The 17088-nt window shown below is 41.5% G+C and overlaps 2 protein-coding genes across 2 annotated transcripts in view; both read left to right on the forward strand.

The window, feature by feature from the left end:
• Positions 1-1928: 1928 nt before the first annotated feature.
• On the forward strand, positions 1929-3149 carry LOC109480222. The gene is made up of 2 exons (XM_019782371.1): positions 1929-2065; positions 2490-3149. Exon 2 carries the CDS (start codon positions 2526-2528, stop codon positions 3147-3149), a length of 624 nt encoding a protein of 207 aa, XP_019637930.1. The 5' UTR covers positions 1929-2065; positions 2490-2525.
• A 7263-nt stretch (positions 3150-10412) lies between these two features.
• The window catches only part of LOC109480276 (leucine-rich repeat-containing protein 24-like), a 46102-nt gene continuing 39426 nt past the window's right edge, over positions 10413-17088 (forward strand). Inside the window, exon 1 of the mRNA XM_019782439.1 lies at positions 10413-10470. The gene's annotated coding sequence lies outside the window, so the exon portion shown is untranslated. The remainder of the gene's footprint in view (positions 10471-17088) is intronic.

Genomic DNA, 17088 nt, shown 5'->3' on the forward strand with positions numbered 1-17088 from the left:
TTTTTTGCACAAACTTTTTTTTTATTCGCACGCTCGCATCAGTTTTCGGGTTCCCAGAGGATGTCATCCATATAATCAAATCAACATGACCTTATTTATTCTTACATTATTTTTTACCTATAACTTACGATGTTTGCCCATCTACATTGTAGATGTAAGGTCGCTGAGATATGGGCATTAGTTCGAAGTTAAACTGGAATTTCGGAACCAAACTGTTGTATATTTTTGCCGTATACCGTAATGTAACCAGTAGAAGAAAACATTGTTGAAATGTATTTTTTCTTATTCTTCTTTCTCATATTTCGTATAGTATAATGAAACCCTTGTTAGTCCATTTATTATGTAAGTTGTTACGAAACCAATTTTGATGTGGCGTTATTTAGGAACTATATGTTGTTTTCTATTATGACTACTATTACATTTATCACTATTATCATGATTTGTCAAGTAGGCAAGCCATGACAAGCCTACAACTGTATTTGGCTTTTTATCTTCCCACCCGCATATCCTTTTTACATTGTGCGTAAGCTCATTTTTATTTCCTTCTTTGACTATTTGGGAATAAACAAGCAGACAACCAACCAAAATTGAAATTCGACGCCGGGAAAATTCCTTGACCCTTTACGAGGATGGAATGGACCTTAATTATAGCTGTTAGATGTCACCGAAAGCTATCCACCTATCAAATTTTATGGTAATTCATCCATAGCTTCTTGAGTTATCGTGCTACACCACACCACACCCACATACACATACACACACACATTATTACATACATATGAACATATAAAAAAAAATTAACCTTCTTGGCGAAGACATATATAAATACTGGGATGATTAACTACGGTATACGTGACAACATCAATGGAAAGGCTGGCTCTCAGCTGGTTAAGCTGTAGTTTTGATGTATATTGCCTTGGGGACAGGAAAGAAGATGAGAAGGGCTACGGGAAATGTGAAACGTTATTAAAGTTTCCGCGGATGTTTCACAACTATATGCAGACTTTTTGAAGAAATGATGACCCTAATGAGCAAAGGGATGTGCACGAGTAAACCGATTAAGGTAGTTTTGCGGAGACTTTTAAGTTTAGCATAATTTCCGCACCGTATACCGAAGGGAGCAAAATTTCCGGACAAAATTTATACACGCTTGGTTATCATTCTTCAGACTAAGTCTATGGCAGAATGGGTTCCATCCTTTTTGAATACCGGGGCTTCGGTTTGTATCTGTACCTGTATAGCCGGTATAACCACCTTTCGGCGTAACGCAGCAGCTTCATAGGCACGCGGCGCGGTGGAAGCTGGCTATATTACACCGGACGACTTGTCACACCCAGCCTTTGCACAACTAACTCTAAGCACCTTTAAATCTATCAAGTTATGATACCCCTACTGTACTTCAAGTTCCACTCTAAGATAAATCTAGGAAAAAACATGAGTTTTGAACACCTCAATCCTTGGTAGATATTTCTGGCACTTGACCAAGTCACGATTTCCCAATTCGCTTCCTAAGATGTTTTTTTTCAGCTTGCGAGTCTCGTTGGATGGTATCAAGGCTCCAGCTTCTAAAAAATTACAAGCATATCTATTGTAAGGAATGGGTAGTTTTGAACACCTCAATCCTTGGTTGATATTTCTGGCACTTGACCAAGTCACGACTATTTCCCAGTTCGCTTCCTAATATGTTTTTTCTCGCTTGCGACTATAAAGGATTCTCGTTGGATGGTATCCAGGATACAGAAACCGGTTCTTCCATATGATAATTCAAATAACGGTCTCTGCGTCATAGGTAATTTCATATCATTCACGGAAATGCCTGCAGGCGGTGCGTTTACCGTCTAGCCTTTTATCTAATTTTCTCGCCCTCATACGTGAGTTAAAAAACACGCTGCTATAGGATCTCGATAATTAGCTGCCTACACTACAGTACAGTACACACGCGCGTGTATGCAGATTAAGTCAGATGGTTGTGACAAGAGCTCTCACGCAACAGATACTTCAATGTTGCAGTTGACTTTGTGAGGATTGTTTACTCATTCCGTGCAGCAAGCAACGTGACACCCTGGTAGGTTTCAATATATTTCTTTTCTTTGTAATGCTTTATTTGGGTGCTTGAATATCTCGTCCAGACGTTGCTTCCACAAAGGTGGACACTTCTGCACTGTAGTACATGTTAGGGCGTATTCATGCACGGTTAGTAGCTTTGACCTTATATCAGATTTGACTCTTTGTTTTCGCCGTGTTTTTGCAGACCTGCCAAATATAGGAATAGCACGCTACCATACTGCGTAAAACTATTGAACGATGGCGTTTAATGTCGTTAGGCAAACGTATGTCCATTTTTTCAACCAATACAGATATTCAAAAGAACTAGAGGTTGAGTTATATTGTCGTGCGTTTACGGATGCGTCGTAAAAACAGTGTAAAAATACAATTCAGGTGTGCTACAAGTGTTTTTAATAAATAATTTTCTTTCTCTCTCTCTTTAGTGATATCCACGCCTACAGTGTTGCTTCCCGTGAATTATGTTTAAGGGAGAACTATACGGGAAAGACACAAACATGTCCACCAGCGTTTTCCATTTCGGAGGACAGTTAACCGGCGCGCACCAGCTTGACCGTGAGTCCCTATCCCCCGAAGGATCCATCCAACTCATCAGCCCTTCTTCCCTCAGCCGAGCCGGGGCTACAGCGCTACTAACGGTAGCCATCACCGTCCCGACCATCGGGTTCCTGTACCTCATGTGCCGGTGTTCCTGGCGGAGATGTCGGCGGTGGTTTTGGCCGGATGAGGCCGAGGAAGGGGCGAAGGCGGGCGGTGAGAGCGTTATGCCCGAGATTGTTGTCCTCAGCCCTACACCGCGGCTTGCTAACGGTACCACCAGAAACGTCGCGCAAAAGAAGATGAACACAAAAAATGAGTCCGCCATGTTCCCGGCAAGCCCCGCGCGCCTGCACCGCACGATGTCCACCCCGAGCCCCGGACCCACGGGAAGCGGGTCACGTGACAGGGAGGGCACCGCCGCCATCTTGGAGTCCAAACTTCACAGATCACTAAGTGACCCGGCTCTGGCCTCAAATACTCGTGCGGTCGCTGCTAGCTCAAAAGAGTCAGTGGCTAATCCTCTGAGAGCTGACAAACTCATATAAGGCCTAGGAAAAATGTTGTGTTTCCGATGTCATCCTGAAAAAGGATCAATAGGTAAGAATTCTCTCTCTTGTTCAAAGAGAAAAAGAAAAGAAAGATTACAGCTGAAGCCTTTTAATTAAAACTGAAATACAGCAGGACCAGGGTAGTCTACAGGACCTGTCCTTCCGTTTGCTTGTGGGGAGGGGACAAATATTTTACCTGATTCAGTCAATGAAAATTATTGCCTTTCTAGAAATGCGTGAAATAACGTTTCAGTAGGTATGAATTTCAGATGTCAGATAGAAAATGTTGTGGTCTTACCAGCAGTTGACACACAGGCACACACAGCCACGAAAGGATAGGGCGTTGGCCTGGGCACCTCCGTAGTTACGTCGGTGATAAGGTAATAAGATACGTCAAAAAGCACTTACTCAAGCAACTGGATATGATTTTGGAAACGGTCAGACGTTTCCAAAATCGTATTCAGTTGCTTGAGCTAACTGCTTTTTGGCACCTCCCTAGTTAGTTTGTGGGTAGCTACTATGCGAACGGACGTGTAGCACCCTGGCTATGTTTTTGTTCGAGTCGGTCGGGAAATTTCAAAAACCGGAAACACAGCATTTTATCCTAGGCCTAACGGTAAGATCAGCATCTTGAAGAGTGTCGCTCACGCGATCACGATTGATGTTCTTAGATGACAAATGAGTACCGACTGGCACTTGAAATGATTGGATCCAGTCTTCATTTTATTGGACAAGGTTGGGTTGAACAACCGATAACCAATATTTTTGTGATGATCAAGGTATGTTTGATATGACAGTTTGAAAGCAATATTTCAGAGACAAAGAACTATATTGATATGTATGGCACAGATATTTTTCATAAACATTGAAAACTTAAAAAAATCAAATCGAATAAGTGAAGACACTAGTATGCTATCTTCTTTGCACTTCTGTACTTGGCCACTAGATGGCAGTATTTTGTCGTGTGCATTGTTTATTTGACACTATGTGACAATTTTCAAATGGTTGTCACTTTCTGGTTGTTAGTATTTCACCTCATTATTTTCATCCATATAAAATTGCAGTTGTTGAGTATGATGCTTCATAATCATATTGGTGTAGTGGTTAACTATAATTTTATAGCATGTACAATAAACCAGTCTTCTTTAAATTATTGTTAATTAAGTAGTAGCTGCCACAAATATTTGTGTTGAGCAATAAAATTATTTATCCAAGTAACTAGGTTTACGGAATTAGCTTCTAATCTACATACAAGCCATGGTCAACATTGAAAGCTTAATTTACAAGTTGAAAACAGCATATAGTCATTCGTTATTGCAGATACATGTATTTGTAAGAGTTTGATTTTAATGATTGCACTGAACTTGTATGTGTAATGGCAAGCTTGTTATACTAGACAACGCCATTCCATTGAATTATGTTTACACTGATTGTTCTTATGAGAAGTTTTCAGATATATTTTAACATCCTGCTATTGGTTTGTGAACATCATTTACTTTGTTGTGCTTGGCTCATGGAAGGACAATAAATGTATCTAATTTCGTTATATCCTAGTACACGTATCATTGATCCGTTCGCTTTATTCTTGTTGCCATAAGGGTATAGGTCTTGCCAATGTAATCCGACTTTCACGACTAGTGCTGTGTATACCGCGTACCGGTTCGCTGGAACTAGTTCCGACCTTCCAAAAAATGTCACATTCCTTTTTTGTTTCTTCAATAGTCAAACCTTTGCACTGCAAAAATGAAGAAAACATTGCCATTGGGCATCGCCAAGTGTCGGCCTCCGTAAAGTATGTGGCCACAGTTTTGCCCAGACGTGTCTGCAAACAGCATATCTTGCTTCTAAACTCTGGTACTGCAATGCTCGCTAGAAAATTTTGTTGTGGAGATGCCCTCGGAGACAATGGGTAACTCTGGGGGCCGATTTGATCGTCCGAGATTAGTCTACTGTTCATCCGGTTTTCAGAGAAAAACCAAGCCAACCATTTCCATAAACGAATACTAATACTTCAGTCTTTCGGCACAGGTGCATACCTGGCAACTCTTATGTCATTCAGGGTCACTCTGTCTTCTGGGTGGTCCAAGTTTCTTGATAAAGTTATGACTAAGTGGTCCGTCCCATGAGTGAGTTTTCAGACCACAGGGTCCATTGTCTGTCCTAACCCAGTTTTGCTGGTTTCTTCACGCTTGTTAACTATGGCCTTGTGCAGGTTTGACGTGCCAGGTAAAGGTTGATGGGGGAAGATCGTTACCTTTTCATATATTGCCCAATTTTTTGTCGCTACCCCCACCTTGGGTCGTGCATGGACCCTCTCTGGCCAATGGATACTGTTTGGCCTATTTGATACTGTCTTTTTTGCCACCCTAGAATCTGCTTGGAGATTATTTGGTAGCATAGCTCAGGACATCTGTGTGCTCATTCGGTAAAACACACCCCGGGGCTTGAATAGTTAAGTTGTTCCCAAGGTTAGTCATGACTCAATACAGGTAATATTAGGTACGCTGTTAGAAAGGGTACCAAAGAAGACAGACTTCAAATTCTGATTTGGGACCTTTCCAGTTCGCCATACAATGAAATACTGACAATAAGTCAGTATCAGAATCTTCTATTGTGTATACAAATGCCATGACAAATGGGAATCGTAGAAATATACAAACATAAAGAAAAACAAACAAATAGAGAAGACAAAAAAATAGTTCGCTCTCTTGGTGACTGATATTGTTACTAAACACTGAGGAATGGACTTGGCTCCTCCTCTTACCCCCTACTGACTTCACACGAGACTCAAATTTCACAAGAAAAAGCTAGCCTCCAGGCAGATCCAGACAGTTACCATTTGCTACTGGCCTTAAAAAGGTACCGATACAAAAAAGAGAGCCCCGACAGCCCAGAAAAGAACAAGAAACAGTCATGCCTTCAAATATCAGAGTTATCAACCAAGAATCGAGGTGTTCAAAATCTCGTATTTCCCAAGAACTATCGTAGACTGGAACTCGTTGCCACCAAGCACAGTTGGGGCATCATCGATCACTACAAAGCTTTAAACAACTGCAATTAAATGTGCAAAGATTGAGTGCAACAGGTCGTTCGGTGTGATATAGCTAGCTGCCGTCGCCCCACGTGTCCGCGAAGCTGGTGTATTACGCCGAAGCAAATTTCCGTCTCGTAAACGGTCGTCGCCTTTTCTCAGAACGGTCGTCGCCTTTCCGAAGAAAAGGCGACGACCGTTCGCAAAGGCGACGACCGTTTACGAGACGGAAATTTGCTACGCCGAAGGGCGGTTATACTGGATATACTGATACAGACAGAAATGCCTAAAACATGCAAAAAATAAGCCAAAGCCTAAACCTTTGCTTGAAGAGTAGAAAACCGCAACAGAAGTTCGCCTTAGGCACGTACAAGTCAGATGACAATGAGGTTCCTTCATGGTTTTGGGCGCCAAGATGGCGACATTGATGACCCTTCTGTTCAGGCTATGTGAATCTGTCACTGCCTAGGCATGGTTTTGTCATCCATCTCATCAAATCAACATGGAAAACGTGCCATGTCACAAACTCGCAAGGAGGTGGCGTCGTGTGGCGTACTAGTAGGGCATTCGGCCCGGAACCCATGGGTCCTGGGTTCGATTCCACCTACATGCCCCGACGTTGTGCCATTAGAAAAGGCACTTTACACAGCTTCCCCCCAAGTTGTGTGGCCCCAACATGCCAGTAATTGTCGATTTCTCGGAAATGCATCCCTCGTGCGAAGGTGGGCTTATTTTCAACCCAGGCTGAACAAACGGTCTGTCCCTCAGTTATGTAATGTCAAATCCCCTGGAATGAGAAACGGATAGTCCCTAAGCCCGTTGCGTGCAGGTATAACAAAGGCTACCTGAATATCAGGTATCACACCCCAAGGCGACGTAAATTCTACCTATGTCGGAACTAACCTATCTACGTCCACGATAATACGTATAATTTTCATATTTCTTACGACAAGATGGACAGATCTTTAATTTTCGTAAGAGACAAGGTTCTGAAATAAATAAAAGACAATGGAGCATACCATTCAGCATTTAACCATAACCCATTAAACGCCTACATAATTAGATATATATTGATTTACATGTTTTATTTGAATTTCTACAAAAGAAAAATGTTGACAATGCTCAAAGCCATATGTTGTGGTTTAGCAAGGACTTAGAGAGAGTTTTACACTGTCACCCCTCCCTACTTCAAGTTAGTTTCTCCCTACTGTCTAAATTTTGCTGTGATTTATATCTTTGAAGGTATCGGAGGTATTCAGGAATACAATCTGTGTGCTACGTACTTAACCTGACAAGCTAGACTTCTAGCTAGGGGACCAAAATCTTTAAGTTTAGTCATCTTTAAAGATTTTCGGTGGTGTCAGAGATAGGACTACACCTGCAAGTTCGATCTGTGGTAAGTAGAAGTTGTTTGTCACTTTGTGTTTCGGTGTACGAGGGATTTTGTTGACGTGTCGTCTTGTCTGTATTCACTGGTTCGTACACTAAACGGGTTGACAGTTGTCAATTCATCAAAAAGAAAGTCATTATCAAATTTGATTGATAAGGTCTCAGTGCTATACGGTATCGGAAATCTGCAGACATACAATGAGTCTGACAAGCTAGACTTCTATGGGACCAAAAGTTTAGTCACCTTTAAAGGTTTTCGGTGGTTTTCGTTCCGGGGTAAGTTGAAGCTGTTTGTGTTTTGTATAGCCTCCACCAGGCCTTTACTGGAATACGGATCGTAAAATTAGGAGAGTAAAATTGTCCAGGGGAGTCAGTCCGCGGGAGGTTGGTTCTTTCCCTCTTTCTGCGCTGCCAGTCAAACCCCAAGGCGGCCAAACTCCCCTGGCAAATATTCACCTGTACATAGCCAGCGTAGTTAGTCTGGTCGAGACTAGGTTTTGTTGACGTGTCGTCTTGTCTGCATTCACTCTTGCGTAAACGGTTTGACAGTTGTCAGTTGATCAAAGAGGAAGTCATTATGGGATGTGACTGATTAGGTCTCAATGCGCTTAGTTATATTAGACAAGCTGCTCATTCCAAATATCCTCACAAGCAAGATGCAAGGTGTATTATATACAGAAGAAAAGTGAACAGTCAGTTGTCAGAAGTAGTCTCTACCAGACTAACTACGCTGGCTATGTATAGTGGAATATATGCCAGGGGAGTTTGGCCGCCTTGGGGTTTGACTGGCTTCGGAAGGAAAGAAACAACCTTCCGCGGCCTGACTCTCTTGGCCAATTTTACTCTCTTTTTTTTGCCGAATTCTTCGATCCGAATTCCGGTAGAAATTCCTGGTGGAGTTTATGTCAGAAGAACGTTAGTGTGTTAAGTGCTGGAATCTGGGCACATTCCGTCAACATGCTGAAGGAACCATCGATCATTTAAGTGTCGTCTGCCAAAAAGGGCGGGAAAAAAGGGCGCCGGAAGCTAGTCGCCTTTTGCCCTTTCCTGCAAATTGGCGGACGGTTGACGTTGAGTGGACACGAAAATGACAGGCGTGTGTTTTAAACATATTCTTCCCGTCGTGTAAAATTCTAAAGCGTTGTGTCTATTGTACCCAGAAGATTTATTTCAAGGTTAATGTACAAATATATGTCATTATGTCGGCGTTTCATGACCCCTTGCCATATCGTAAAACTATAAAATCATACACATTTTTTATGAGATAAAATGTGGTCACAACAGCAACACTATCTTTAAAAACATACAGGTTAGATGCTTTAGTTTACAATTTTAGGAAGGCAAAACTGGATTTTCAAAGTCGTTTTTCTATCCCATAGCATACTGATATCTGTGAGGCAAAAATGCGATGTCATAGCAATAGATTGGTTCTAGCTATTTATGGGTGGTGCCTAAAAATATAAAAATTAAAGAGACGCCTCACGTAGCTTGTTTTGGGACTACTAGTATTTCAAACGTTTTAAGTGTATGAAATGATGACGAATATGTGCTAAGAAATGGCAGTAAATGTCAATATCAAACAGATTTCCTCACCGAGAACATGTTTTTGTTTTGTTGCAAAAAATTAAAATTGCAATGGGTGCCTTCAAAGTGCTTATAATGCATTACGGTATTATGTTATGAGTGGTAAATTGTGTAACAAAATTGCGTTGTTGCCTTAACTTGAAATATTGCCCAATATTTCCATTCTCTTCCTCTCCAAAACGAGTGACTGACACAAGCTGACCTAACCCCACACTTTCTGATGAAGTTTGTCACTTTATGATGGGTTTTGGCGCCGAACACATGTACGTGTAGAGTACTTTACTACAAATAGTCAATGGGCTAGGACGCAGGCAGATCTTGAATCACTTTGTGGAATATTGCCAATACAGAAACTCGGTCAAAGGGGCATTATGTAACTTTTCTGCACCATACCATGCAATTATGTCACATCTCTCACATTTATGGTTGGCGCTATCACAAAGCGCACTAAGTTTGTGGTACCACCATAAACTACCAGAATTTAAACAAGCATGGCTGACAGCTGTATTTCCAGCTTTTAAACACCCCTTAAGGTATCATACTTTGGCACCTCCACTTCCTGAATGGAACTTAATGGAATAAGGTTGATTCTACTTATACTTTGTAAAGAAATAACCGGAAAATTGACTTTCTGTATCGTGCTAATGTTACATAATGCAGCTTTAAGGCCACAACACATCGTAAATAAACTACACTCATTCCTAAAGCTAATCATGACGTTGTATCGTTTTCAGTTCCACCCTTACACTTTCCAACTAACGTGCAACCGCATCTTTGCTGATATGATCAAGCCGCCTAGCGGTTAACCACGAACTGCAACCACATCCCACAGCTTACAACTGTCTAAACCAGCTTCCGTGGCTAGAAGAGAGGAGAATGCCTAGACGGGAAGACGCTTTCTGGTTCAAATAACAGACATTGTATCCAACTTAGTTCCCACAGCCTTCTATAGAGCTGGACTGTTTTCAAGCTTGTGGGAACGTATCCTTGAACTGATACGACCTTCTACGAAAAAACAAAACAAAACAAAACAAAAACTTCCGTGTATTCCGTGAACTGAGCGGGAGCCCAACACGTTTTCGTGCAAGTCCTGACCGCATATCGTGTTTGGTGAGCAGGAAGAGGACCAGTCAGTCGACTGTGTGAACACTAGTGCTGTGGTGACTCGTCCGATTTGCAGGGTACGTTTGAAAACGTTGCTGCCCATATTTTTAGGGCGAAACGTTACGCCACTGCCCACCGGTTGTACAGAGAAGAGCTTGTTAAAGGCCAAGAATCCTTGACAATCTCAGCATAAGAACTCTTCTGTATAAGGTGAGTAAAGTTCTTTTTAAAAAACAATTGGTAAGAATGTGTTCCTGATATGTAACGTGGGTCGTGTGGGGACGTGCGGCGTAGCGGCAGAGTGCTCGACTCGGAACCAAGAGGTCCCGGGTTCGAGTCCTGACATGCCACCGATCTTGTGCCCTTGGGAAAGGCACTTTACACGACTTTCCTCACTTCGCTTAGAAAAATGGGTGTTTTATTGTCCCCTGTGTTGGTGGCGGCATTAATATAAGTTGATATACTAGTAACTTGAGTGTGCCGTAGCCATGTTTGGTCATGAAATGTTGGAATAAAAAAAAATGTATACGATTTATTGTTTTGGATCGGGAGCCTGGTTAGCCTTCAAAGTTCGCTTTGACACGGCTACAAATGCAAGACAAACAAACACCCACATACTTTCTATTATCCTTTTTGTTGCAGGGTGTGTTTGGAGCCACACTCTGATAGAGACAAATATTTCAGAAATCCCAGTTCCAACGCGTCAAATACAAACAAAAAGTTCCTTTGAAACGGCCACACTAGAACGGTAGTATCAGACCCAAAGTTCCTTTCAGCATAGGTCTTAGTATCTATTCCAACATCTATGACTATAATGTATCAGTGCACCACAAAATCATGCCAGCTATGCCGAGTGCATCCGTGAAACATGTTGACTATGATCTTGCTCTCTTATCTTTTGCGTAGTTGAAATGCCTACCTTATTCCCAAACAATGCCAGGTGTTCACAAGACCCAAGAAGGTTAAATACAAGATTTGATTTTAAACCTCGTTGCAAAACCCAAGATACGTAGAAACAAACTGAAAAACAAAACCACACACAGAGGTAACAGTGGTTACAAACTACAGGTGCTATTGCCTAGAGCATATTTAATATAGTAATTATCATACCTGGGGTTCGGTCATGCTGTTTTCCCTGTAACACTATTCGGTTTCCTAGAATTGCCCTCAGGGCATGCTGATTTGATTGTATGGATGACTTGCCCTTGCCCTTCAATTTTCGTCCGTTTAAAAACAGGTTTCCACCATACTGTGAATCGTACAAAGCAGCTGCAAAATGAGCAAATATATGCTGCAAATTGAAAAAAAATATTGAAAAAAATACCAATGTCGTAGATTGCCAAAATCTATTCCAAAGGACAGGAAGAAAATGTGAAGAAATGAAAATGAAGAGTTTATTGTTCCCAGGTAACATACTCTGTGTGTTACATCATTTGTTTAACCTTCATGACCACGTAGATTTCATAATGAAGGCAACTGTTTTTTTCTAACTGTTTTTATTCGCACGCTCGCATCAGTTGTGTTGTTCCCAGAGGATGTTATCCATATAATCAACTCAACACGGCCTGAAGTTAAGTGTTTAGACGTTGTTTGCAAGCAGTCCCCAGGGGACCAATTTCTCGCTTAGAGGATACAATAACAAAAACCTACAGATAAGATAAGAATCGACCTACTAGGATCAGAGCGACTGTAGTCTGTTGTGTGCGGAGAAAATTAACTCAAATTACATTGCATAGAAATATATAAAAGACAATCGTCTGACACTGTTATGAACAATTAAATTAAAGCATTTTCTATAGATATAGTATGATATATTCTCTAACATGTTTGATAGGGTTTATGTTATGTGTTTTTACGTATATTTGTGTGATATAATTCACTCAAATTACATTGCATAGAAAAACATTAAAAACCGTCTGGCACTATTGTGAACAACAGTATATACAATAGATATACTATAATATATTATCTCTAATGTTTAACAGGATTTATGTTGTTACTATGTGTTTTACCTATATTTTTGTCACATACTTCGCGCACTGCAGGAGTAACAGCAAATTGAGGACAGTCGTGTTTTTCGCGTTGAAAATTGCAGTGTCTTAATGCTTGTGACTGAAAAGTTTGTCTCAGATCCTTGCCCTTGAACCTTGTGGCTGGTTCTCTCTTAGTCTGGCTTAAAATCGTGGGTTAGAAAAACAAACGAGTTTTTTTTTGAGGGCGCCTTTAATGAGAATGTGCGCAGCCTTGAAGGTATATGACCCGTGCCATGTCCACACCAGTGGTTTTCAGACTGATGAAGCCCGCACGTAGACTGACAGTTGAGGTCTGTCAGGTCCTGCACCGCATTTAGGCCAGGTTGATGCGATTACATGGATGACATCCTCTGGTAACCCCAAAACTGATGCGAGCGTGCGAATACAAAGGTTTGGCAAGAAAATTGCCTTCATAATAAAATCTACGTGGCCATGAAGGTTGAACAAATGACTAAACACACAGAGTATGTTGGCAGGGAGGTTGAGTTGAATTTAACTTCCTTGGTTATGGCGAATAATAGACTCTACATTTTTATTTCTTCATATTTTCCTTCTTTCCTTTGTAATTGATTTTGGCATTCCTCGACATTATTATCATTCTTTTTGTCATACATAGCTCCTACCTGTATCGGTGAGAACTATTGAAACTTTATTTGCAAAATCATGCCCGAAGGCTAATTGCTTTTACAATGAAGTATAATACTCATTGCAACACAGTAACAGGAGACAGGCAACAGCTGTCTGGAAAAACTTCTACTTCTACTACTACTACGCTAGCTATTATTATCGTTCCCCAATATTTTTTTTTTGTAATCTACGACATATATTTGCTCATTTTGCAGCTGTTTTTACGACTTACAGTATGGTCGAAACCTTTTTTTAACGGACGAAAATTCCTACGCGCGTGGATGTCATCCATATTATCAAGTCAACATGGCCTTACGTGCATAAAACGAGGTGTGAACAGAAGCAATTAGGGGGTCAGAGGTCATCCGGGCTGAATATACCTTCAGGCTCAACATTAGTGCAGGCACAGCTAGAACAACAAATATTGATGGAATTTTAAAAACCGGCTTTTGTATGACGCTTAGAAGATATACCTGATATACCGAAGGTAAGTCATTATATGTATAGACTTACCATAAAGGTATCATTCATAGTCTAACTGTGCATCATATTAGTGTATTATGGTATAAATGGTAATAGATTCGACTTATGAGAATTTCATCCTTAAAAGATATGTATATATCGATATGTCTATATCTAGTAGACATGCATGTACATGTTTGTAAAAGATATAAATTGTCATAATTATTTCAGTCCATACCATAGGTATGGGAGTAATGTCGTTTGTACTTCTACTCCTGTCATTTCGTTAAATTGATTCAATTTCTTCATTTTTGGGCCAAATTACTTGAAATTTGGTACTGAGGTTGAGTGCGCAAACACCCCCAGACGTTTGTTTTCATTTTGTTATAGAGGCTTTTGAAATTGATTCATTTTTTTTTCGTTTTCATACAATTAAAAAACTGTACATTTAGCCATATAGACACCTGGTATTAAACCAAAACGGTTTGAGATTTGGTATGAATGTGCCCAAAATGTGCTTAGATAGCCTCGATAGCCCACACATAACGTCAGTAAGATGTTTGAAATGTGCATGGCTTTACTTTGAGAAGCTTTTCGTATAATCTTTCACACACGTATGGCTCTCTACTATTTACAATAACAGACAAGCCCAAATTACTTTCAAGAAGATAAGAGGGTCTTGAAAGACTCCAAGGTTATCTTACTTGACCTGTAACCACATTGCAGTGACACATGCTTCCCCCCATCACGCTAAAAAGCTAAGGTTTCACTGGTCCATTGGAGAGTGCAGAAAGGGCTAGCGTAGCCTGGATGCCAGGCTCTGGCTGGACACAATGCTTCCTTCGGCTGGGGGAAGCCACAAGCCCTGATGCCAGAATTAGAATGTTGGTCTAATTTATATTACAGAATCTGTGTATAAGATTGTGTGTAACAGGTCGTTGGGTGTAAGATAGCTTGCTGCTGCCGCGCCGCGTGCCTGCGAAGCTGGCGTGTTATGCCGAAGGGCGGTTATACTGGCTATACCGATACAGATTGTTATATTTCATGCTAGAAGAATTCAACTTCAGAGAAGAATTCAACTTCATTCTAGAAGGTATACGTAATAACCCTTACTGTGTATAAATTGGTAAATATATCAAAGAATATTTAGACCCTAGAACTACATGTAGTAGTATAAGTGACACGACATAGTCAGCATGTTGATTCATCCATAGTCTTGTTTTTTTTGTGCCTACGTGTCTATCTGTATGTTTAGTTATAGACCTCACGAAAGTCGCTGTACTTTTGTTGTGTCAATCAAGTTCTTCTTTGTCTATATCTGAGCTAGGGGCGTCTATGGTAAAATTTTCGGAGCCGAAAAGCTAGCCCGTATACTGCCCCTGGCAACAGTCTGACACCCAGGCTAGGGTTTGCACGCCCAGGTGAGATGTCTAACATAGTTAGACGTAACACAGTGGCTTGTCTTTTGTAGTCTTTGTTTCTCCTATAATCATCCCGCATGAGAGCCGCACAGAATTCTCGTGAGACGTTGAAAGAGCGATGGAACGTTAACAGCCAAACAAAGGAGTTGATTTTCTTTCTTCAAAAATGACGGTGGGTCTCTAGATCTAGGAAAACTAAACGTGATGGTTGAGCCCCTGTCATTGTGGAGTCGTGTGGCGTAGCAGCGTGTTCAGCCGATCTAAGAGGTCTCGAGTTCGAATCCTGTCTGATGTCATCGATTTTGTGCCCTTGAGAAAGGCACTTAACACGACTTTCCTCACTTCACTCAGGTGTAAATGAGTACCTAGCTTCGGTTAGGGACGTCCCTAGGATAGGACGTTGAATGGAGGTCCAATAATAAAGGACTCACCATTGGGCTTGCTTCAGCACTGTTTTAAACGCCTAGAGTATGAAATACTGGTACACATGTGCTAATGTGGGGCAGCATGTGTCCATACCATACAGGTTGCCTTATTCATAATATTCCAGTTATGCCGTCCTGAAAGTACACTGCATACCTTGCAGTGAGCGGTAATGGTTAGACGTGAACGCAGTACGGAGTCAAATCACGTACACATGTTCTGTGGCAGATTATCTCCAAGTAATTTGAATTTCCGTAGAATTAGCTTGGCTAATCGCTGCTTTACTTTTTCTGCACAATGCGGAATAAGGTGGCCTGAGAAAGTGTTGATTAACTGCTGTAGCCTCAGGGACCATGGCAGGTGTTAAGAGGCTACCTGGGTAGTTGAGGACACGGACAATAGACGTGATATTTTGCCCGGAGAAGCCCCCACCCTCACATTGTGTTCATGTCACCTCTAATTGTGTCAGCTTTACTGTAAGCCCTTGTTATTGTGTTCGTCATAACAAACTTAAGCCACTGTCACATAAATTTAGCCTCTCCCCCCAACCATGGTTAGGAGTAGGTCGGGGCAAAGTCGGCTGGTATTCGGCGAAGTCGGCTACTATTTGGCAGCGACAGTCAAATGTTTCCAGACGTTTAAATCATTCGGGGGTTGGTCGGGAGGTCCGACCATGGTTGACTGATAGTATGTCAGAACTATTGGGATCGTGTTCTGGGGTTAAATGTGACTCACATTTAACTCAAATTCATTTCGCTTCGTATAGAAAGGTAGGCGTGGCATAAATCTGGTCAAAGTGCTCCCGAACGTCAGCCGGACATATGGTCGACCGGTGTTCGGAATCAAATTTGGGGGAAGGTCGTGAATGTGTGACAAGGGCTTAATGGGCACTGCTCTGGCCAAAGGATACTGTCTTCCCACCCTATTTTTAGAATCTACTTGTAGATTAGCTTAAACGAAACTCTTCCACAACTTCTTAAGACGATGTCTCTAAGGAAGAAGAAGGATCTGCATTAAGAGAACGTTCCTCCCACAAGAAATCACCCTTCTTCGTGGCCTGACAGGCGGTAAGACCGACCACTCCATGATGTTGACTACTGGGGAATGTTCGGCCCGTTAATTGGCCTGGGAAGTCAAGTAGAGCAGGTCGAACTCGACGCTTTGGGGCTTGTTCGATCGCTTGAAGTGCAGCGTGGCTTGGCTACTGCTCCCACAAGGCTCGAAATTAAAGGTGCTCCAATGGCCACTGACCACTTAAATTTAGGCTGGGACAAATAGAAAGACACTTTGGGACATTTTTGGGACAATAGAAAAATAATCAACATCAGAATGTCAGCCATTCTTGTGTTTAGCAGGCACACGTCCCGGCTTTTGGAGCCGGAAAAGCCCCCTCCCCGAGATTTCCTGTCTACTCTGTAATTATAGTGCGCCTGGGAGTGAATATAAGCTAAGTTAAATTCAAGTTGAAGTCATACAATATAAAAAAACCAGGTTGGGGAACTTCATCCTCACTTTGGGACAGTTGAAATTTATTTTTGGGACAGTGCTGGGACAATAGAAAGAAAAGTTAATTTCGAGGCCTACTCCCGGTTAGTAGCTACAGCTCACGCAAGGCTAGGGAGTGTTCGGGAGGCCACTTTCAAGAATATGTGACAGGGGCTATGGTCCATCGTCACATCGTTTTCTGTCCACCCTACTTTTCGTAACTGTACCCTAATGCACAATCTCCAATGACATTTCTTTCTCCCTTTACCTATGTATTTCCTATATCTTAATTCTAACTTTGTAGTTTGTAGTATAACATGCATACGTGCTGCTACAGGTGTACGTCAATATCCTCTAACCCTGCTTTTTATTTCATA

The sequence above is a fragment of the Branchiostoma belcheri genome, unplaced genomic scaffold (genome assembly GCF_001625305.1).
Source record: "Branchiostoma belcheri isolate BF01 breed outbred unplaced genomic scaffold, Haploidv18h27 scaffold50, whole genome shotgun sequence".
In the NCBI taxonomy this organism is placed as follows: Eukaryota; Metazoa; Chordata; class Leptocardii; order Amphioxiformes; family Branchiostomatidae; genus Branchiostoma; species Branchiostoma belcheri.